At 43.8% G+C, this 22942-nt stretch overlaps 2 protein-coding genes across 3 annotated transcripts in view; both read right to left on the bottom strand.

The window, feature by feature from the left end:
• CERKL (CERK like autophagy regulator) overlaps positions 1–10072 on the bottom strand; it is a 49679-nt gene extending 39607 nt beyond the window's left edge. Inside the window, exon 1 of the mRNA XM_014880252.2 lies at positions 9847–10072. Within this exon, the coding sequence (XP_014735738.2) occupies positions 9847–10072 (226 nt within the window). The remainder of the gene's footprint in view (positions 1–9846) is intronic.
• An 8785-nt stretch (positions 10073–18857) lies between these two features.
• NEUROD1 (neuronal differentiation 1) lies at positions 18858–22573 on the bottom strand. Of its 2 annotated transcripts, XM_014880258.2 has the most exons (2): positions 22455–22573; positions 18858–21362 (listed from the first exon to the last, which is right to left on the bottom strand). In XM_014880258.2, exon 2 carries the CDS (start codon positions 21351–21353, stop codon positions 20265–20267), a length of 1089 nt encoding a protein of 362 aa, XP_014735744.2. In that variant the 5' UTR covers positions 21354–21362; positions 22455–22573; the 3' UTR covers positions 18858–20264. The 2 variants fall into 2 exon arrangements, with proteins under 2 accessions (XP_014735744.2, XP_014735743.2); XM_014880257.2 differs by lacking the exon at positions 22455–22573 and having other exon boundaries at positions 18858–21368.
• Positions 22574–22942: the final 369 nt, after the last annotated feature.

Below are 22942 nucleotides of genomic sequence, written 5' to 3'. Positions count from 1 at the left end.
ATGAATAATATTTTCAAGGGAATTATGGCTAAGAAGTTCAGGTTTGCTATACAATCTGCTACTGCACTGTAATTCTTAACCAACATTTAATAAAATTAATCCCTTGGTATTTTGTCAGGCATTGTTCCACCAGTAAAAATAAGTACCTTGCAAACGGAAGGCTAGGCAAACTGAAGTTCAAATTTTATCATTAAATCTTGCTTGGCACTACAGACACAGGTGGAATTGCAGACTAGTGATGTGTGTGCTTTTACTCAAAATATAATTTAAATATAATTTAACTGGTTTCTGGTATGTAAGACCAGCAATACCAGGACAGAGAAAACGTCCATCTGCCCCAGTATCTTATATCAAACCATAGCCATAAACAGCTGCTAAGAGAAGAGAAGGAATAAAGGAAGCATTTATTCTGTTTCCCACTAGTACTTTTCCATTCCCCACCTGTTTTCATGTAGGACACCCTGAACTGACTGGGGTTTCTACACATTTAACAGCACTCAAATGAGGCCTTCCCTCTCCATCTGAATCCACAAAATCTTTTAGCAAACCTTTGGCAGGAAGTTTTACAGTTCTCTTAACTATTCATTTGGCTCTTCTCAGCCTTATTAAGTTATTTCTTAAGTTGTAATCTGCCACATATTTGGTCCAGGCCCCATCTCAAGTACCTTCCTTTCAGACCAAAAAGTGCCAGCCTGGTCTGCCACTCTCCTCCAGAAGCCATTATGTACCTTTAACCACTGTCACCCCTTGACCCTTCTCCAGTCCCACATCCCTTTGCTGAGAACACCAGAACTGCACAGAGTATCCAAGATGTGGTTAAATAACTGCTGGTTTATAGAGCATACAAACATCTGCTTTAGTCTCTATTTATGTTCTAATTATCCTCAACATAATAATCCTAACAACTGTTTAAGTGACAGATGACATTTTCCACATGATAAACCTATAATCATACACATTAGGAATGGTATAGCTACAGCTCCTGATCTTATTCCAAGCTGATGGCATTACAGTAAGAGATCAATACATTGCACTATGTGCAATTATTCCCACTCAGACTCACTGTCCCATTGCCTGGTCAAATCTGTAAAACTGCCATAGCTCTGAAGTTGTGCTGTAGGAAAGAACTTACTTTATTACTCTGCTCCCATATGAAATCTATATTGCTAAATGCTAATGAAAAAAGCAGTATTGGCTTTAAGCAAGACAAATATTCATATTCATATAAATTCAGTACTGAATTTCTGTGTGTATCTTCTCTAAACGGTTTCCATAAAACAAGTCAGACCTATAGGGACAAAATTTCAAAATCACCACCTGCTCATTTCCATCATAATTTAAATAATTAACTACTCAACAAATGTAAATCCTTACCAAAAAAAATGCTCTTTTTAAATTTGTACTACTGTTAAAAAAAGAAACAAACATTGATCTTTTTTCTGCTAAGCATCATTTTCCAAACCAACTCGTTAGTACTAGCCTTGTTTAATGAGTGTGTTGCAGTCAAGTGACCAAGAAACAATACATTTGACATTAAATACTCAGAGTATTCTTTTTTCTTAAATAAAAACAATACAAAATTTAAAATAGACATCTGCATGTAGTCTTTTCCCAGTCACAGTAACATACAATACACTTAGGTTTACCAAAGAATGTGTCAGCTGCAGAATTCACTGAATGAAATCACAAATCTGTTGAAAGTTTGATGTTGATATGAATTACCACCATCTACAGTCATCTAACTTTTAGTGTATTATTCACTGGCACTATGATAATTTTGATCCCTAGCTAATCACCTCACTCCAAGTTAAATTACATAGATGTGACAGAGCAGGCCTTTGGGAAACCCAAAATCATCCAAGTGTGAAATCTTTCAGTACCTTTCTTGACAGAGCATTTTGACAAGTCTCCAAAAGGCCAGGCAACAAACAGGAGAGCAGGGAGAGGTCTTGGACAGGAGCAATCTCAGTTTGAACCATCTTCAGAACAGTCAATAAATCAGCCAGGCTATTTTCACTCAGAAAGCCAGCAAAGCCATCTTGATTTTTTTTGTATTTACTGCTAGCAATTTGTTTAGAAGAATTTTCACTCCTTAGAATTACATAGGCTTTTTTCCAAAAGCCATTTTTATATGTTATTTTTAAGAGAGAATACTTACTCTATTTCTACTAGGCTGTATTAAAACAATGAAGTAAAATATAACTACAAGATAATTTTTAAACTTTCGTCAAATGACAGGAGGGTGATATAACATTGAGCACTTAATTACCCAAACTCAGATCAGTATGTGCAAAACAGCATTATATTTAGTTGTAAGGATTTATTGCTGTTACCCTTAACTTGATCATTCACATGTCAAATTTTGTTTTTCCAAGGCTGCCTGCACTGTGTAAAGATCTGTTTCCAGGATACCTATAATTGTGCAGTACACAACATCTGTTGCTTTGCATTTTCAGAGCCTCACAAAGACTACTTTCCTATATTCACTTGAGTGTATGGACTGGCAGAACAGATATATTGTCACAGTTCAAATAAACTGACAACTACAGCAACTATTCAGTACTGAAAAGCACCCAGCTAACTACCATCTGACATTGCTCAAACAGGCAAAAGCCAGGAAATTCAGAGTTCAGTGCTGAATTCTGTTAATGAACTGACCATTTGTTTAAACTTGCAACATACAGGTGAGAAATAGCCACATGCTAGAGTAGAAAACTGTGAGTTAAACCAATCCATTGAAAAAATTGTTGTCAGATTTAACATATTCCTATGACAATTAAGTAAGAAACTGGGGAAGGAGGAAGTTCCACCAGATTTTAAACATAAGTAAATTGTATTTCATCAAAAACTTACAGGTAGGCTACCAGACATCAAGTCTCACACAAAAATTTAGGCTTACAATTTCTTTTTTTTCTATAAAACCTGGTTTCACTGTTCAAATCTGCTCTTCAGCTAAAGGGAGAAGGGTTCCTAAACTGCAAGACAAGCGTTCCAAAACTACTTCCCTAGTGAAATAATCCGAGATGTACCATCCACACCTTTAGACCACATATACCAGCATTTTTGAAACACCCTGAACAATTGAAAGGAAGACGTTCTAGTCATTTATTTCAAGTCAGCATTTAATTTTTTTTTTTAATCACAACCCAAAAAATTGACAGTTAATATCTATGAGACAGGAATCAATTTAGAAAATGATCCTGGTAAAACAAAATTCTATAGCAGCCACAGCACTAAATGACAAAAGGTCAAATTTTGAAAGGAAACAGCAGATACCACCACAAAACTAGCAGATGTTCCTAAAGGATCATCTGTACAAAAACAGAAGCATATGTGAGAGAAATCCAACACTATCACAAAATCAGTTGGTGTCTAACATAATAGCAGTTCCTTATGGCAATATGGTAATACATGTATCAGATACTCAACACATTATGGTTTTTTGTCTGCACATACTGTTACAACATAAGTCATAAAAATCAGGACCACTGATTTCCTCAAAAGGAAAACATTAGTTCCACGACCCACTAATGTTAAGGTACACAGACTACTCAGTTCTTCTGGTTATGTTCTCAGATTTTCAGCCACTTAAGCTTTTTCATAAATTATCTTAGAAGGATAAAAATATCTTTGGAGTACTGCATATGTTCAATTAAAACTTCCTTCTAAAGGCAGGGCGTAATATAGCCAGATAAACCTAAATAAAAAAGCGAACAAAAAGGGTTTTTTCTATCCAATATCTATTTGTTTGGGTTTTACATAATTGCAACAGTATCTATTATTTACCTGCTGCTTCTGTAACATACATAGTTAATAAAACATTTACAAGGAGAGGAAAATTGTTTTTCTAAGTTTAATTTTATTGATTCCAACAAGAGCAGATGACAGACTTCCCTGATTTTATTTCTATTTTGCAACTGCAAAAAAAAATCATGCATTTTCCAATAACTAAGCATAAAAGTCAAGATAGCAGGCAACATTTGATGCAATAGAAAAAGACAAAGGTGCATAATAGAGGGGTACAGATTCAGGGATGATATGGTAAAATGACAAAGAAAGAATAGAACAGCATCTAGGATCTGAAAGAAGGGCTAAAAAAATTAGTGTTCCTGAGGGGCCAAAAACCAGGATAATTAAGAAACTGAGATAAGAGACTTCTACTTAGATAAGGGATTTGACTACATATTCTTTAATGATTTTAAAAGAGCAATAATTTACACTGAGAAAGGACTCAGTATTACAGCACTATTGTGGATATGAAAATCACTAGCAGGGGCATCAAAGATCGGTTAGCATATCAACTTCTTTTTTAACATACACCTTTGGATCCTCTCCATCATGCTATATAAGCAGCACCAGCAACTGAATCTTGCACACTTTGCCCCAGTCAAGAGTTGTCAACTACTCTATGAACAAGAAAATTATGGAACCTTAATAACTTTTTCTTTAAATAAATTCACATTCTCCTGCTCATCACCTTATGATGTCTCCTCCAACTCTCCAGTGACACCCCGACCCTGTCTCACACCCCCCCTCACACCACAGCATCACCCTGCATGTCTCCCTGTCTGCCCAGCAACAGCTCCAGTGTCCCCTGTGCCCACTCACATCCCTGCCACACCCACAGGGCACTGCCCCACAGCCCCTCCAGTGCCATCACATTCCAGCTCACCCCAGCACAGCGCTCCTGACTGCCCTGACTCCCACCTAGCTCTCCTCAATCCTCTGCTCAGTGGAAAGGCAGCACCAGCTACGCCTGGCTTGCTCCTGGTGTGCAGCTGCCCAGTGATGCACAACGTGCCAAGCACCCAGCCAGGCACCGTCCTGGCTCCCCAGCCAGGAAGAGGAGAGGAATAAAGCAAAATACAGCCTTATCTGTGATAACAGAACATGGCAAAGACCTAGTTATTACACAGTGCTACAGGAGAAACTAAGAAAAAAAAAAAAACAGCCACAAAAGCAAATCCCATCACCTTTATACAAGTCTCAAACTTGTTGAGTTTATGCCTACAAGAGCTTTAAGATAACACAAACCACGAATTCATCAACAGAAAGTTTTGCATTAAAAAGGTCACAAAGAAGGGTTACTTTCTATGAAAGCTAAATAAATCTTGTTATTTCAAATTCCCATAGAATCAGACTCCAACTCACTGACACAGGCAGCACTTAATGTGTATGCAAACTTGAACACACAAATATAATTTTCAAGAACTAGCATAGAAACTTTTTTCCTGGAACAAAGATTTAAATATCTGATCTCTCTCTTTGGAGGTAGAAAATTAAAGTGCATATAAAAGGCCCTATTAGATATCCAGAGGATATTAGCCCCTTTCAATGTAAGCAAACAGGTGCACAAATGTGTGAAATACAAGAAAGAACAGAAAGAATGAAACAACGTAAGTTGTGCCACAAACACATGAACTGATCTCCTGAAAAAGGAAAAAAAAAATCACACATGGACAGTCAAGGTATTATGTTCAAAAGTCCCCTGAAACAAAGAACAAATTTTAAGACTCCTTTAATTAGTGTATCCTAGTTCCATAAATATTTTTCAATCTCCACAATGAATTGTAGACGAGTAAATTATTCTGCAGCTTCATGCAGCATTTTTCTAAAAGACATCAATTTTACAGCCTTCCTGGAAAAAGATTTGAGTGTCCTATAAGATCAGACACCATGAGATTGTTTAAAACTGCATGCTCTATTCCTTCAGCTTACATCTCAAAGCCAGATACATTAATGTGGTACATGAACACCTCACTTTCCGTTACACTTCATATTTTTTATGTCACTTCCTTACAAATAGTTTTTCTTATTGAACAATAGTTAAGTCACTTAGAGAAAATACATTCTCTACATGTCAGAAGCAGAATCAAAAGCTTTGAATCTGGTCCTCTTGGAACTTCAGTAATTCCCGTTTTGTAACAGCCAGTTTCCATTTCCATTATTCCTGACTGACCGATAGACTGACAGATGTCTTACTTTAGAGATCCCAAACAGACTATTGGTATCTATTTCAGCCACATCTGTTCCTAAATAGCCTTGGCAACAGGCCACTATGCACTCGGAATTAATTTTAAGTCCTTTATTGCTGACTCTTTCACTGTTGAAATACACCAGTGATTCTTTTTCCTTATTGCTGCACTTACATAGAATCTCTATAAATCTGTATTTTAGATTAATATCAACAAGAACTATAGCATACTGTAGATAAGAATAGTATACTTAAAGAATATATTGATTAGTTTTAATTCATTATAATTTTTTAAAAAATTTTATTTTATGCATTATAAAAAAATATATTTAATAGTACATTAACCTCTGGATTGCTCCAAGATTTTATTTTCTTGTTCATTAATTAATTTAAAAATTATGTTTAATACTTATACTTAAAAAGCAAGTTTCATCCAAATTATTACTATTATTATCCAATTAGCCCAGCCTGCAAGCTGTCAGTCAGAGAATAAGTTCACATACCATTCAGTTTAGTACACAAACAAGAAATTACACATATCAAGTTTTTCATAATGATCAAAATCCTCCAGACTTTACATACTGGTAAAGCACTGGACAAGTGCCAGTCTTGGTACACTTCCTACCTGACAGAAATCTGCTGAAAAGCTGCAATTATTGTTAACTGGGAAACTCTGTAGTAAACTTTAAAAACATGCTGGAGGCTTTAAAAATTATCAGAATTAAAGTCTTTATTTAACAACAAAAAAAAAAGCCATATGATAAAGAGGATACAAATGATCTTCTGGGAACTTATAAAAGTCACATATAATATTCAAATCTGTACTTAAGATAGTTTTCTCTGCTACAGTTTTCAAGCAGCACTCAAAATGTTAGAACCTCCACAGTTCAGGGCTGGATTATTAATAGAGAAGTCTTGCCTTTTTCTTAATTTCTGTGATTATGTTTATACCATAGGAACGCCACATAAAAAGAAGCTAGAGAAAACAACTACCAGCTACTGACTGTGAGCTCTGCTTCTCACTGGGGTACCCAGTGCAGTGTTGGAAGCAAGCAACCAGCTATGGGTCAGAGGGGCTCTGCCTCCAGAGAGGAGAAAAGGCTCAGCTGAGCTGCACACCCAGGCTGGAGCTGCAGCCTTTCCCAGGGGCAGCTGAGCTGGGCCCCACACTTGTCCACATTCCCACCTGACACACTCACTCCCCAGCTCCACACCCTGACACCTGCCCAGGACTCGCTTCTGCCATAAGCTTTGTCAAAATGAATAACACACAAAATTCATCATGGGTCACGCTTATTTGAGAGGTAGGAACTTTGCTGTAGAGTGAACAACAAAGGAAGCCATCACAAATCATCAGCAAGCATGGGTAGCCAAAAACCTCTCGGAGATGGAAGCTGCAGATACCCAGGACAGAGTAATGAAGGAAGTCCTCCTGATAACCAGGCTGCCTAGAGCCCCACAGGAACAGCACAATGGAGCAACTACACATACATCCCTGTGACATGACAGGGCCCGGGCACTGCAGGTGGCCCCTGCTTGGGAACTCTGAGCTGCAGCTTGGAGCTCTGGTAGAACCTGGAGGAGCCAAGGCTGCCCAAACTACCACGTGTAAAAACAAACAATCAGAATGGCAGAGCTGTGGAAGACAAAACGTAACTTCAGCAAGACAGGAATTCATCTGGACAACTATGGGGGATGGGAGGTTACTCTGATTTTGACAGACTGTAGCAATTGCCATAGAAGAAACATCTCTCCCTAAAATAGGAAGAATTGCTACATACAAATCCAAGCAAGAGACTTTCAGCAGCACTTGCAAAGCGTGAAGACCTGGCTTGACCTCTCAGAGCCCAAGGCAAACTACATTGGTTGGAGAGAGCATGCACAAGCCAAATCCCAGTGGAGAGACGTGTCCAGAGAGCCCTTAGCCATCTCTGAACACTCACTGCTGTGCTTAGCTACGAATGAGACCTCACCACAGATGGCTCCTCCCAGCACCAGAACAGAACACCCCAGGGTAAATGCTACTAGGAGCCAAGAATGAGGGAGAGAAAAAGCATTCAAGCTCCAGAATTCACGTTTGACTGCTGCAACTGCAGCCTCTCAAAACTGAAACCGTTCAGCAGCTCATTGCCACAGAGTATAAAATCAAACTATCAGAGAAAGACGTTTCAGTATATATTTAATATTTGTTCAGTAAAAGCCCAAATCCTGATAAAACTGGCAGCAGCTTGTCAGTGCTGCTTTCCATAGGACTCCTGAAGTCCTGCCATCTGCTATAGGTCTGACTTTAGGCACCACTTACTTCATTACCTTTCAGGAGCTAGCCATGAAAAGTTTCCAATGTCTGTATGAAAGCAGAAACTGAGAGGGATTCATTTTTCCTGGGAAAATAAACAAACCAAACCAGTCAAACAAAAAAAAAAAAGCCAAAAACACACAAATCCCAAACCACAGAATATACTCCCTATCTCTGGACCAAGGAGCAATATATACCAAAATTTATTCTTCCTGTCTGCACCTTAATATCCCTCACTGGTGACAATTACAAGACAATTACAAGACAATTACAGACTCTAGTTCCTGATATATGGCAATTCAACCTACATTAAAGGAGGCAGAACAAAAAGTGACACTCTTATTAGAGCTCTACACACAGAACTAAATAATTAATAAATCACATTACATACACAGAGACCTGTAGCTAGTCCCCAAGGGGAAGGAAGAGAACCTTCAGCACTAACAGCATTACTGAAGGCGCCCAGACTGGCTCCCCAAGAGGAAGGACTGCGCACCCACACCGGGTGCAGGGGTGATCAGAACTCAGCCGTCCTGCTGAAATGCAGGTATTTAAGCGTGAGTATTAAGCATTTAAGCATTAACATGGTTACACTATGCAGAGGAGAGGAGTCAACAGCAGGGCATGACTGTGTATTTGTTCAGTTTCAGTAGCTCCAGTATCCCAACACGGTTACATTAAATGAACCATATTGACTTCATCGGTGAGCAGCTGACTACTTCTTTGCTTCTCTAAATGCTGACTTTATGGCTAGGAGATCTTACCTATAGGAACTTTCTGTCCAATACACTGCTACAATAAACGTGGTATTTTAAGCCTGGACAAGCTAACCATGCCATCCCGGAAGGCAAACACGCTGCCTGGAAACTGCATTCCTGAATACAACTTTGATTTCTCTTTCATGTGAGCACTGGGAGGTCACTGAAATAAACAAGCACCTTTAGGAGTGTGTACGCAGTTTCAAAACTAGATATATGTTTACACAGTTTCTAGGAGAAAAATATCTATTTGGATACGTTCAAGCAGCATTCCTTTGCTTCTTAAACTTTTGTGTATGATTTGTTTCACTCGATCAAATCCTTTAGCCACACTTTCTCAGTGTGTTGCCGTGTGAACACCATAGAGCAACGACGACCTGCAACACAAGCCTCGGCATAAAACTCAGGCACACCCCGCAAAACCACACTCTTTTCTCTGTGCTCTAGTTTGTGTACCTGCCAAAGAGTATAAGCCAGGAAAAGTTGATGCCGCAGAAACAAAATCAAATCCTCTTATTGTTCTGCCTAGGGCTAAGAGGCCATAAAAGCATCCTCTCTACCTTCTGTCCCTTTCGTATGACCCACCGAGAAGACAAGACTTGCCAGAAAGAGCTGGTTCAGGTACAAGACACTCAAAGCGTTAGGAACAATTTTTTTTTTCTTTTCAGTCAGCAAAGTAAGCTCGAAGGGAGCAGAGGTGCCCGGCAGCGCTGCCTTCAAGCACTTTTCCGCAGTGCCGGTTCGGGCGGCTCTGCCCCGCGCCGCCCGCAGCGCCCCGGCCCGGGCCGACACCCCTGCCCCGCCCTGCCCCGTCCCACCTGTGGGGCTCTCGGGCAGGATGGGGCTCCAGCGGAGCCGCCGGGCGCTCAGAACCACATCGCAGCTCCTCTTGTCGATCTCGAAGATGCCCCTGAGGAGCGGCTCGTCCCCCGCCCGGGCGGCCGTGGCCGCGGCCAGCGGGGCCACCCTCCGTCGCCGCTCCTGGGGCGCGGCCCGGGCGCGGCTCTGCGGGCGGGGAAGCGCGACAGCGCTGGTGCCCGACATTGCCACGGCACCCCGCTCCGCCGGGCTCCGCCGGGCTCGGGCTCGGGCTCCGGCCCCGCCGCACCGCCCGCGGCCCGCCGGGCCCAGCAGCGCCCGCCCCGCCCCGCAGGCGGGGCCGCACCGCCCGGGGGCCGGCGGGAGGGCGCCCGGGGCTGCCCGGGCTGCCAGCAGCGTCCTCGGCCCGCACCGAGGGACGGAGGGACAGAGGGGCTCGGCCGGCACCGGGGGCAGAGGGACAGAGGGGCTCGGCCGGCGGGGCGGCGGGTCCCTGCCGCGCCGGGCAGAGCGCAGGACGGCGCCGGCCGGAGCCGCGCCAGGTGCGCTGCCCACGGGGAACAGCGGCCGAGGGCACTCGGGCATCCCAGCGCTCTGCTCTCCTCAGTTACTCCTCCAAGGAAAGAACGCTCCCACTTCAGAAATTAATTTTCCTTGTCAGAGTCCCACGTCTTCCACTTTTCTGTTATCATTAACAATACTGCTGTTACTTAGCTTTAGAAAACTACGACGTGAAGTTCTAATAGCCCTTCCGTATATTACTAAGGCTGAGTTTTTCACACGTTGTGACTCTGACACAACCTTAATGTAAATACCGTGTTGGCATTCCTGCTGCTAATGAGATTATTGCCATAAACCCGATGGAGGTATCACCCAGTTAACCCTTCATTCATAAGGGCCGAGCAGAACAGTGACCCGGAGTCTGATACTGACCCTGCAAGAACAGATCCACTGTCAAGTGGACCAGTACAGAAAGAATACCCAGAAGGGTATTCCCTGCTAGAATGTAGGGTAGGAAGACCACTTCACTCTTACTCTATAAATGATAGACTTTACTGCTGGAGGTATGACAGCTTTACTCAAAGGTGCTGTAAGGTTCACTGATGACAATCACGTTAGAGTGCAGGGCCAACTCCATTTGTAAGGTGCTTCTGACCCTGTAAGGGCTAAACTTGTACACTTATAAAGTTTTATAATGTCAGAGTGGCTTCTAGGGTGTGAAAAGGATATTCTTAAAGAAGATGTTTAGTAATTTTATCTTTAAGGTTTGTAACAAGACAAATGTAAATGTCTTTCTGAGAAATAAAGCAATAAATTGAAAATATTGCCTTTTGTGATGGATATAAGATACCGTTTAAGCCACATGTTAGAGTATCCAAGGCTCTTCCTGTGGAAATGTTGTTATAGATAAGAAAATCTGATTGCAGTCAAACCAGCCAAGATCTCACGGGACGATGCATGTTCTCAAGGCATGTTGCCTTCCTTTATAATTCTGTAAAAAACAGTACCAAGCTACTTATTATGTAGCTGAAAAGACAGATTTAGACACGTTTTAAAAGTCACCACTGTACAATTTTTTGATTCTTATTTCCGTCTATTACTTTGCCATGTTTAAAGTATATTCCAAATATTTGTTAAATATACAACCTGTTTTCAATTTGCATCGAGCCATTAGTACAGCTTTTACTGAAATGCAGCCCTCACCAATTTGCCTTTCTGAATGACAAACTGACCACATAAAGTTTATGTTTGCTTAAAGCTTTTAGCAATTGTCTCAATTTTTGTTTTGTCCCTTAGATCTTCTTTGTTGGGATATAAATATCTCAGCTGTAAAGTAACCAGACAGAATAACGTATAAATAATTTAAATGATGTGTGAAGTGTAGAAGTTTTGTGCAAAACATATTTAAGCAAAAAAAAAAAAAAAAAAAAAGACTGATGAGCCAAGAAAAACTGTGAGTCAAACAAGCTTGCCTTAATATTTATCATTCTGATACAGCAGTAGATGAGCCAATTAAACTTGTGCCTGTTATTTGGTGTCAGTGATCTTTAATGTGTTTGCACTGATGTCATTCAAAAGGAAAGCTAAATCATTAACTGGAAGATAAAGCATAATGTGAAATTAGATATAGTCAAATCTCTTTTGAGGCTGTATGCCCTGTATAATCCCCTGCAGTAATTTGTATTTGTTTCTGGGTCAATTGATTAGCCTATATCACCTAGTGTATATTATATATTATCACCAGATAACTTCTCCTAAGGTAGAGGAAAGGGCAAACTGATAACTGGCTTAGAACCCTAAAATAATAGTGTTTTCAGTACCACCAGTGGAAAACTACTTCAGTTCCTAAGAGACTTGTAATATCCTTCAACTGATGTAATTAAAAATTCTAACACCTTCTTATAGGCATTACTTGAAAAGTCTATTAAATCAGTAACAGTTAAGGTACAATATGTATTAGATAAAACCATAAAATAGTAGAACTATATATAGTAACAAAAACCATACAAGTCTGTTCATTGTGTTTTGCTACTGTTAACAAATCCTCAATCCCCACAATTCTTTGTAAATCTGAGACAGACACTATTTTCCTGGGGGGATAAGTTCTAAAAGAGTCTATTCTAACAGACCCTTTTCTTTTTAGTTATCACAAATTTAAGATTTGCACACTGAATTTGGAAATGCATGGAAATGCAATTTTTCTAAACTATGTCTGGAACTCTCACACATAAATCTTCCTTGAGCTTTCTTGTAAGAAATGGTTGTGTGTATCAGTCTAATGTAGTATCTTCTGTGATGTTCTCATATCAAAGAAAGAAAAAGAAGATGCAAGACAATCAGTAGGAGTTGCATAGTAGGCAATCAAGCAGCGTGAAGCACTGAGCCTACATTCAACAGTCTTGGTTTTTTGACATCTTTGATCGTAGGCAGTTTTGGAAGTGGAGCATTTCAGTACCTGTGACAACAGAATGATCAAGGGATTTCTAGAAGTACAGTGTGCTGCATGAAGAAATGGGATGATGCAGGAGACACTGAAGGTCAGCCAAAGCTGGTAAAGTGTGTTTTACTTTCCTGCTCTCTCACAGGCATTTTGATTCCAGGACCTGAAAGGAGCTTACAAGAAAGATGGAGAGAGACTTTTTAAGAGACCATGTTGCAACAGACAAGGGGGAATGGGGTCTGGTTTCCAGCTGTGAGTAGGTTCAGCTTAGGTATTAGGAAAAAGTTCTTTACTGTGAGGGTGGTGAGGCACTTGAACAGGCTGCTCAGACAAGTTGTGGATGGGCCATCCCTGGAAGGGTTTAAGGCCAGATTGGATGGAGCTCTGAGCAACCTGGTTTAGTGAAAGGTGACTGTGGGCATAGCAGGGGTATTGGTACATGATAGTCTTTAAGGTCATTTCCAACCCAATCCATCTTATGATTCAATACCAGTAGGTATAAGAAAATAGAGAAGCCCTGTTTGCCTATTAATAAAAATTAAGTTGAATAACATTTTTAAAATAAATCTTCAAATTAAGTTTTGAAACTTTCCAGGTGGTTTCCATAGAGGGTGTGGAGCTGCCTTAGAAATAGTCTTCACATTTTTATTTGGTTGGTTTTTTTTAGACAAATATCTCAAGTAAACTCAGGGAAAAAAAAAAAAAAAAAAAAAAAAAAGAGGATGAGGAGAAGAAGACACACCAGAAAGGGAAGTAAGCTATTGTTAAGAACAGCAAGGGCCAGCTGCTCCCTAAGAAACAGGGAGCTGAGAAAGATGCCAGGGCTAGCAAGGCAGGGACCTTTCTGGCCAGGACCCACCTGGAAGTACCTGAGCAAGGAAGTCTGGAGAGAGTGCTAGAATCCATCAAAAACCCAAATCATCAGCCAAGTTTATAATGATGGGGCAGGTCTGGATCAGCAGGGTTCAGAGGCAGACCAGGATTGTGGCTGAGCTGCAGACCAGCATCACTCAGCCTCTATAATGGAAAGAGTTATAGTCCCTGACTGAACTTGAATAGCGCTCCAGGCTCAGGTGTGGAGTCGGTGAGGGGGTTGCAGGTGGGGATGCTCAAGGCTTTTAAGGCTCAGTAGTGGCCTCATGGGCCTTGCAGACAGAAGCACAATAGGAGGAATTCTGAGGAACAGTAGGAGCAGGCTGTTTCATAAAGAAAGTGGGGCTTAGAGTGATTACAAGTCGGGTAAGATCCCGCATACCTGACCAAGGTAAACAGAACTGTGTGTAGCTAAGTTCAACAAGAGCCCAAGAGACAAGCCCCTTGTATCAAGGTAGGTCCAGCATCCAGCAGAAAAACAGAGCTATTAGGTCAGGTCAGGTGACAGTAACCACTGCCAGTGCTAGCTCAGCAGCCACCAGAAAAGCTTGTGTTATCAAAGTTGGTCCAAAGTCAGGCAAGGATATCAAGTTTGTGGGTCGGGACCTGGATGTGGCACAGACATGGCAGCAATAAAACAAGGCAGACACCACACATAAGAACCTCTTCTAAATCATAGATCTTGCATGAGAGAAGGGACATCTCCCTTGTGGTTCCTTGGAGTTTCTTTTCAGCAGTCTGGACCCAGGGGATGTTTTGCCCCAGGTCAGGATGCTGGCCTCGAGCACAACCAGATGGCCTAGGAGAGGGAAGCATCCTCTGGACCAAGAGAAGAGGTAGTAGGAAACAAAGAGAGGAGCTAAGCTCTCCTTAACTTACAGTGTTTATTTCTGGAAATCATCCTTTGCTCTCTAGATGCTAAGAAGTAGTGAGAGGATCAGAACTCTTTCCTAGAAGAACCTTGTGAAGTGAAGAAAGAGGTAAGACAGTCTGTGAGAGAAATAGTGAGTGAGGGAAGTACAGCTAGTGTTAACTGAAGGACAGCAAACAGGTAAAGCTTGCTATTGGAAAATATGTCCTCCCACCTCAAGAAAAATATCTGTAAAAATGCAATGAGGTAAGTAGGCCAGTTTTGGATTCATAAAAAATGTGATGTTCAAGTTAAGGAACAGGAATTTAGACAAGAAGAGATGAGAGGACACTCTGGGGAAAATACCTGATCCCCATTCCAGAGCTTTTGACTGAACATTTCTGGTAGTTGACTTGTTTTCTGTAGCTAATGGAGATTTACTTCTGGAGAAACCTGAATTTTGAAGTTGGCAGCATACCCTTGGCTTGTATGTTTTTCTGGCTACATTGTGTGTTTATACAATGAAGGTTTAGTGTATAGTCAGTTATACTTCAGCTGTTCATTCACAGATATTAACTCTCCTAAGTATGCTACCTTCTTACATTTCTTTTGTGACTCTCAATATTAATTCAGCTCTGTTGAGCTGGTTTACCATGAAGAAGTGACATTAAGCAAAACACCCTTTTTTTTGCACGATAAGCAAAGCCATAAATTATTCTGAAGGAAAATGGCATCAAAGGTCTGTAGAAGAGAGCATTGCTATTGCTATGCATCTTTAAATTTTCAAAAGAAGAAAAGCATTAAAGAACAGAGAAAGAAAAGTAGGAAAGGAAATGGACAAACGTTTGCAAAGAGAAGAACAAGTGAAATTCTTATGCAGGTATACAAAGCTGCAGAAATGCAGTCTGAAGTTGCAGCCATTCCTGATACTCCCATGAATTGAAATTAATCTTAATCAGAACAATAGAGAAAAATGTGGTTATAGGAAGAATATAAAATGAGAAGGTATTGATCAGAGTATATTGTCTTTTCTTTGCATTAAGGTTGGTATGCTATCTTTTTAAGGTAATTTTTTCACTCTGAATCTTATTTTCTATTGCTCTATCACAGTGTTGGTAAACATGTAAATATTAGTTGCTTCTATTTTATTTCATGAAAAATGCAGTTGACTCTATGATGCAAACCACTACAAGCTAGGGAATGGAAAACTAGGACTGATATTCTATGTTTTACATACCCTGTAGGCAACCTAAATACTTAAGAGAATGCTTTGAGAGCATTGTCAGTTTTAATTTTGTATTGCATAGCTTCTGACAGTTTGTTAAATACATATATGAATTATTTAAAAAAACACTTGTGTAGATATCTAAATAACAGTGTATTTGTAGATCTTCAGCTCACTGTTTCAGTATGTGTTTATGTACTATGTTTTTCAAGGGTTTTTTGTAATATGGAATTTTCAATTAAGGAAAGAGTGTAGACCATTTATAATTTCTGAAATAATTACCATACAACCCATCTTGGTCAATAAAAACAAAGACCAATTTCTGCATATTTTCCCTGATACAGCACCAGGCAGAACTCCAAGTTTCATTTCTGTTCTTCCTCAATAGAAATGAGTGAGAAATTAGTGGGTTTTGTTTGATTTTTTTTATCTTAAGATACCTTTTATATAAGAAAAGAGAATTAAATTTAACTCTGTATTTTCTAAAACTATTTGACAAGATGATTCTCTGAACAGAAGTATTGTATTTTTTTAAAAAGACAGACTCATGTTTTTAATATGTCAAAAGCAATTGATAAGGTCATGGTGGATCTCGTTTTAATCAGTTACAATATTGAAATAATTGCAAGATTTCTTTACTGTTACAGAAGACAGAAAAGACTTGCTTTACTTGTATGTAGTTTAGAATTATTTCTATTTTCCTATTAATTTCTATGATCTCTTATTACCTTTGGAATTGCATGTTGCTTTTCCGTGTTAGTTTGTTAATATGCTGTAACAGAGTATTTTGGAAAAAGTGACTCCCTGTTTTCTTCTGGTGAACTGAGGAATCTTGGTTCTCTTTGAATATACTTCCCTTCACCTGGAGACTCCTGAGTGCACTGGGTGAAGGTCAGATGTTTTTCAGGCCCATTGTTCATTTGGGCTAGGAAAAACCAGAGGCTTCAGTCTCTCAGACATCTTGTGGATGTAACCTGGAATTCCACCACTTCAGGTTTCTCTGCTCTGGCTGGGGCCTCAGCTGTGTCTGTCACAGCCAGCAATGGGTCCACAACCTCCACAGATCCTCTTCTGTTGCTCCAGAACGCCAAGAAAGGAAAAGCTGCAAGTCGTGACTGTTTCTCATGTACTGTACCTGCAGATTTAACCTTAAGCATGCACTGGTGGCAGAGCAATTTCTGCTGCCAAAAGTATGTCACAAAGAAGAAGGGAAAGGCCATTGGTCACAACTAGCCCTAAAAATAGAGTTTTAGGCCTGTGCTGGCTGACCCAGTACGTGTGTGGGTACAAATCAAGCCCAGAGTTTTCTCTGCGTGCGGAGGTTTGATAATCCCCCTATAGCCTTAGTTAATTAGCGATATGTTCATAGGAGAGGAACAGTGTGAGTAATTCTTTCCATTAAAAGAGACCTTGATAGACCTTCCTGTGGGAGTCATGAGCAGAAATTTCAACATTTGGCTTGATGTTAATAGTATGAAAGAAGTATCATGGAGACATCAGAAGCATCAGCAAAGCGGGGGAGGGGGGAAGGTCTCCAATATTTTGTAAGGGTGGTGGTAGGGAAAAACCACCCCAAACTAATTGAAATAAGAAAACTCACAAGTGATTTGTAGAATAGAGCCTCTAGTTACCAAAATGCCTAATTAATTTTCCTTGTTAGATTGCTCATAGCATTAAAACACTACTTTCTCTGAAGTATCACAGTAGCAAATATTGAGATAGCCTAGGTAGATCTTTTAAGTAGGTTGCATTGGCTGGAGGAGTTGAATTTTGTTATCAACAGTGGAAAAAGAAAAGGTAATTGAAAAGGTTTCTTGTGCTTTGGAAATGCCTTCCAAATATTCATTAAACATTTAAGCGACTAAATTTGCAGAATATGTTCCTGACATTGGCACTGGTTCTGTGGTATTTCTCTCATCAGATGGAAGTACTGTGTGTTATGCAGAGTGCATTCATGCATAAACAATATCATTTTCATAAATTAAAACCTCCCCTGCAGAAGGAACATCTGTGCCTGCCTTTGAATAAAAGATGGTGGCATGTGAGTTGCCCCTTGACTGACTAGAAGAATCCTTGTATTTAAGAAGGTGCATAACCAAAAGGCAAGCGAGCCTGGGTCAGCTTTTTCAGTTTTACCTGAAATATCGTCATTCATCCATCCCCCTCGGGTTATCTGGGGCACATGTACCTGTACTGCCACTGACTGGGAAAGGTTAATAATGGGTGCTTGAAAAGTTGCCTTCTGCTTTCTTTCTATTCAGATTCAGCAGCAGTTTTCGAGAGTGGAGCTTCAGGGTCTGGCAAAACGCAGGGAGATGCTGCAAAACGCATCAGTCGCCATCGCAATTAAATTTTAGCATGTTTTTAACGGGGAAGCCTGGCAACAGAGGCTGCTGAACTGCTAGGACAGGTTTGCCGTGCTTAGACGTTGGATTTCCGTAGCTACAAACGCCTTTAAAATAGATGCTAGAAGCTTGATTTCTCCTGGGCGGGGGGAGGGGAAGGAAAGCCGTCATCCATGGGAAAGCTTGTTTGCTTTCTGCTGAAATATTATTAAATACCTCCGCTTTGTGACAGGCTTCATATAAAGTATTTGAGGTTACGTCTTGAATCTGTTTCTGACGGTCGGAGGCAAAGACCTGTTGATAATTGTTCCTGGTCATTAGGGGAATTGCTCTCCCGCAGGTTGTGTCTCCGGGTTTCTTAAGCCTCAGAATAATCAGTGAAGATTAAAGGAATACGTTTCCCCTCTGGGAAGAGGAAGGGACGATGAATCGATAGCGCGGGTCCAGGTCTGCCTTGCGGGGGAGGGAGGGAAGGCGCACCTGCTGCCGCCACGCCGGGGCCGAACGCCCGCTCCCGGTGTGCGGGGCCGGCCGGGGCTGGCTGCGGACACCCCGCGGGCCGGGACCGGCTGCGGACACCCTGCGCACACCCCGCGGGCCGGGACCGGCTGCGGACACCCTGCGGACCGGGGCTGAGCCGCCCGGCGCAGCCCGTGCCGGCAGCCGCAGGTCGCAGGCGAACCGCGCTTCTGTCCCGTTCCCCTCGCTCCGCACATCAAACAAACAAACGAACCCCCCCGCCCCGAGTGCTCCTCAAGGTAAGTAAAGAATCCGCGTCCTTTTTTTAGTCCAATTTTATTCTACAAATAATAAGTGTTGCACCTTTCATGAGCTATCCGAATAAAACAATAATCCCATAGGAATTACATACACTAAGAAAAAAAAAATCACATTTAAGGAAAAATGCAACATTCGACCAAATGTTCAATACTATGTTGTTGCCAAAGGATGGATGTCTTTTTCTAAAATCCCAGTGTGCATTACACCATAATATACAGGATTACAAACAAAATTACAGTACAGATTGATTCCAGTTGAACCAGCGTTACATTTCAAACAGCACTTATTCTGGACTGCATTGTACATGCAATAGCTATTGTTCTAATTACGGATTAAATGGTTTGAATTTGTTTCAAGCTACCGTACTAATCGACTACAATAGGTATATAGCCCGACTTTAACAACCTGATTAGATTTCGGTTCAGATTCATAAAATGAGCATATGACAACCACGGATTGTGTGAACATGTATAAAATCATGCATTTATAGCGCCTGGAAACATTAACATCTTCAAGTTATCTTAAAAAAAAATAAAACAGAAAAAAAAAATCCAACGAACCAAAAACACGGAATGCCAAGGGGTTCAAAGACTAAAAAGAAACAGTGCAAATTGTATGTGATAGTCAAGCAGCTTTCGATTTAAAAAGGGTGTTGGCATTTGCTTATAATCTTTATATACAAGTTTGTGCAAGTAATGTGTTGAAATGATATGTTTTAATAGAAAATAAGTCTATCATTCTTATATCTTCTCAAGACCTAGGGGATCTGGTTCTTGTTGTACGGGGGAAAGGAAAAAGAAACTAAAAAGAAAAATAAATAAAAAAGAAAAAATAGACTTGCATGGGAAAGAAATTGCCCGGATTGTGCATTTTTTTTTTCTTCTTCATCTATTTGAAAAGGAAAGAAGTGCTAAGGCAACATAACTTCTCTAAGCACTTTTCTGCTGGTTTAAATTAGTTAAATCATTTTGTATAAATTAGATATAATTCTACGTTTCCAATATGTATAAAAATTGATGAAGCTGCATGGTTTAAAATAGGAAATTCACGTTATAAAAAGTCATTAAAAATTCTGTACAAAATCACAACAAAATAATTCAGCATGGGAAAGGTAACAAGTAGTAAAACGTTGGTTGAAAAATATAGATTTCATATATATTTTGTAATTGGCCCATCGCTAGTTTAAAAATTGCATAGATCCTAATTATTGCTTGTGATTTTGTTATCCCGATCAGGTAATTGACGCGATCCCAATGCCCCTACCCCAATTTACAGCGTCGCTCGGAGGAGCGGAAGCAAAGAGAGCGGGTGAGCGGGGGGACCCGCCGGGCTGCCCCCTGTAAACAAGGCGGTGCGGGCGGCGGGGCGCGGCTCCCCCGGCCCTCCCTGCGGCGCGGGGAGGCTCAGTCGTGGAAGATGGCGTTGAGCTGGGCGCTGAGGACGCGCTCGTGGTGCGGGTGGCCCTCGTACGGCGCCAGCCCGTCCACCGGGATCTCGCAGCGGGAGGCGGCGGGCGGGAAGATGGCGGCGTGGGCGGGCGCGGCGGCCAGCGCGGCGGCGGCGGCGGCGGGGTAGTGCATGGAGAAGGCGTAGCTCTTGTCGAAGTCGGCGGCCGGCTCGTGCTTGAAGGAGAAGTTGCCGTTCACGCTGAGGGGCGGGCTGAGCGGCCCGTCGAAGGCGGGGCTGGCGCCCTCCGCCAGCCCGCTCTCGAAGAAGGGCTCCAGCGAGGCGCCGTAGGCGTGCGGCGGCTTGAGGTGGAAGAGGTGGGAGCTGTCCATGGTGCCGTAGGGCGGGCTGGGCAAGCCCGGCGACTGGTAGGGGTAGGGATGCGCCGGGAAGGGCGCGCCCGCCGCCGCCGCCGCCACGTGCGGCGGCACCTCCTGGCTCTGCTCGGGCAGGAAAGTCCGCGGGTTGAGCTGCAGGCAGCCGGCCACCAAGTTGGTGGTGGGCTGCGACAGGCCCTTACAGAGGGTCTGCACGAAGGACACCAGGTCCGGGCTCTTGCCCGAGCGGAGGATCTCGGAGAGCGCCCAGATGTAGTTCTTGGCCAGGCGCAGGGTCTCGATCTTGGAGAGCTTCTGCGTCTTGGAGTAGCAGGGAACCACCTTGCGCAGGTTGTCCAGGGCCGCGTTCAGCCCGTGCATGCGGTTGCGCTCCCGGGCATTGGCCTTCATGCGCCGCAGCTTGAACCGCTCCATGCGCGCCTTGGTCATCTTCTTCTTCTTGGGGCCCCGCCTCTTGGGCTTCTGGTCGTCGTCTTCCTCCTCCTCCTCTTCCTCCTCCTCTTCGTCCAAGTCGTCCTCCTCGTCCTCCTCCTCTCCGTTCCGCAACGAGTCCTCCTCGGCCTCGGCGTGCAGACCCTCCAGGTCCTCCTCCTTCTTGTCCACCTCGTGCTCCTCGTCCTGGGAGCTGAGGCACTCGTCCGTCCAGCTCGGGGGGCCCTGCGGCTGGGGCTCGCCCATCAGCCCGCTCTCACTGTACGACTTGGTCATGGTGAGCCTCTGCATCGCGGGGGAGACAGAAAAGAGACGTGTCAGCACCCGGAGCAGCGGCCGTGGCCACCCGCGGGGAGAAGTTGCCCGCGCTTCGCTCCCCGGTCCCGCCGCCCCCTCCCGAGGGAAGCCCTGGATTCCCCACCGTGCCAGGGCAAACTTTTAATTGTCTCCGCGTTTCTGCCTTGTAATTAAGTTGACATATGTTCAAATACCATTATGTAACTCGCCGATATTAGCGGGGAATATAAGTAGATTATGCGTGCGGGAGGCAGCCCGAGCAGCAAAACGCAAGTGGACCAGGCAAATGGATTGTTTTGTTTTGTTTCGGAAAAAATCCTCAAACATTTTTACCGAATAGCGGAAGGGGGACACACGCACACACAGGCCACCTGCAGGGACGGATGGCGCCTGTGACTCCCGTCCCCGCCACTCTGCGCGGCTCCCCCTTGCCGCCTCCTTGCGCGGGGCTTGTGCCGCCCCGGCGGGCGCCGAGCACCTGCTCCCCGGTCCTGCCTTCGTCCCCTGTCACTGGGTGCCCGCGGCGGGGCTGCGCGGCCCCTGCCCGTGGTAACAGGTGCGGGATTGGCCCCGGTTCCCTGTCTCCGTCGTCCCCTCTGTTGTAAACGGGCATCGCTTCCCCCGCTTCCCGCGGGGACCTTTCGTGCGGGGCTGCGACCGCCCCCCGGTAGCGTCGGGCACACCGGGAAGAAACAATGCCGCACGCCCGCCGGGGCGCAGCCTGCGCTGGGACCGTGGCGATCGCGCACCGCGGAGGAAAGGGAGCCGAAAGTTCGAAGGTGCATCAACATATATAATACACGTCTGTACAAACGGACGCACATATACATATTTATATGCGTGTATGGACGCATCTACACATTTACATATACATATGTATACACATATGTATATGCGCCTATACGGGTGGATACAGGTGTGCCCGCACACACCGGCAGGAACGGCCGCAAGTGACAATAAAACCTGCAGCCGTTCCGGCAGAGGCAGATCCCGTCCTCCCCGACCTCGCAGGGTTCTCTCCCACCCCGGCAGCCGCCGCGATCCCTTTTCCCGCGGGGGTAAAGCACGGTTTCCCGTTACCTCCGTTGCTCAGCCTCTCCTGCGCGGTGACGGTCTCATAACCCCGGCACAGCTCTCGTGCGAGGGCGCCGCGCGTGTGTATGTGTGTGTATGTGTACGGTGCTTGTTTTATTTTTTTTTTCCCGAGGTCGCCCAGCGCCGGGCTCCCCCCGTTTTATAGCGGGACGGAGGATGCGCGGCGGGGGGCCGGCACCGGGCCCCGGGCCCCGCCGGCCGCCGCGCCCCGCGCGCCTGCGCCCCGCCCCGCGCCCCGCCCCGCCCGGTGGCACGCGCCATATGGCCGCGCACGTCAGGCGCACGGCGGCCCCCCCCACGTGACGCGCCTTATTTGTATGCGGCCGCGCGCCCGCCCGCGGAGCCGCCACGCCCGCGCTGACCCGCGGGCCGCGCCATCTGTCACCGCCCCAGCGACCCCGACAGCGCCGCGCCCGCCGCTCCGCTCCGCTCCGCACCGCGCCCGCCGCCGCCGAGCGCCGGCCCGCAGAGCC

Source organism: Sturnus vulgaris, chromosome 7 (assembly GCF_052056855.1).
Source record: "Sturnus vulgaris isolate bStuVul1 chromosome 7, bStuVul1.hap1, whole genome shotgun sequence".
NCBI classification, from domain to species: Eukaryota; Metazoa; Chordata; class Aves; order Passeriformes; family Sturnidae; genus Sturnus; species Sturnus vulgaris.
The sequence above is the reverse complement of the archived record's forward strand: the minus strand, read 5'-3'. Positions and strand labels throughout refer to the sequence as shown.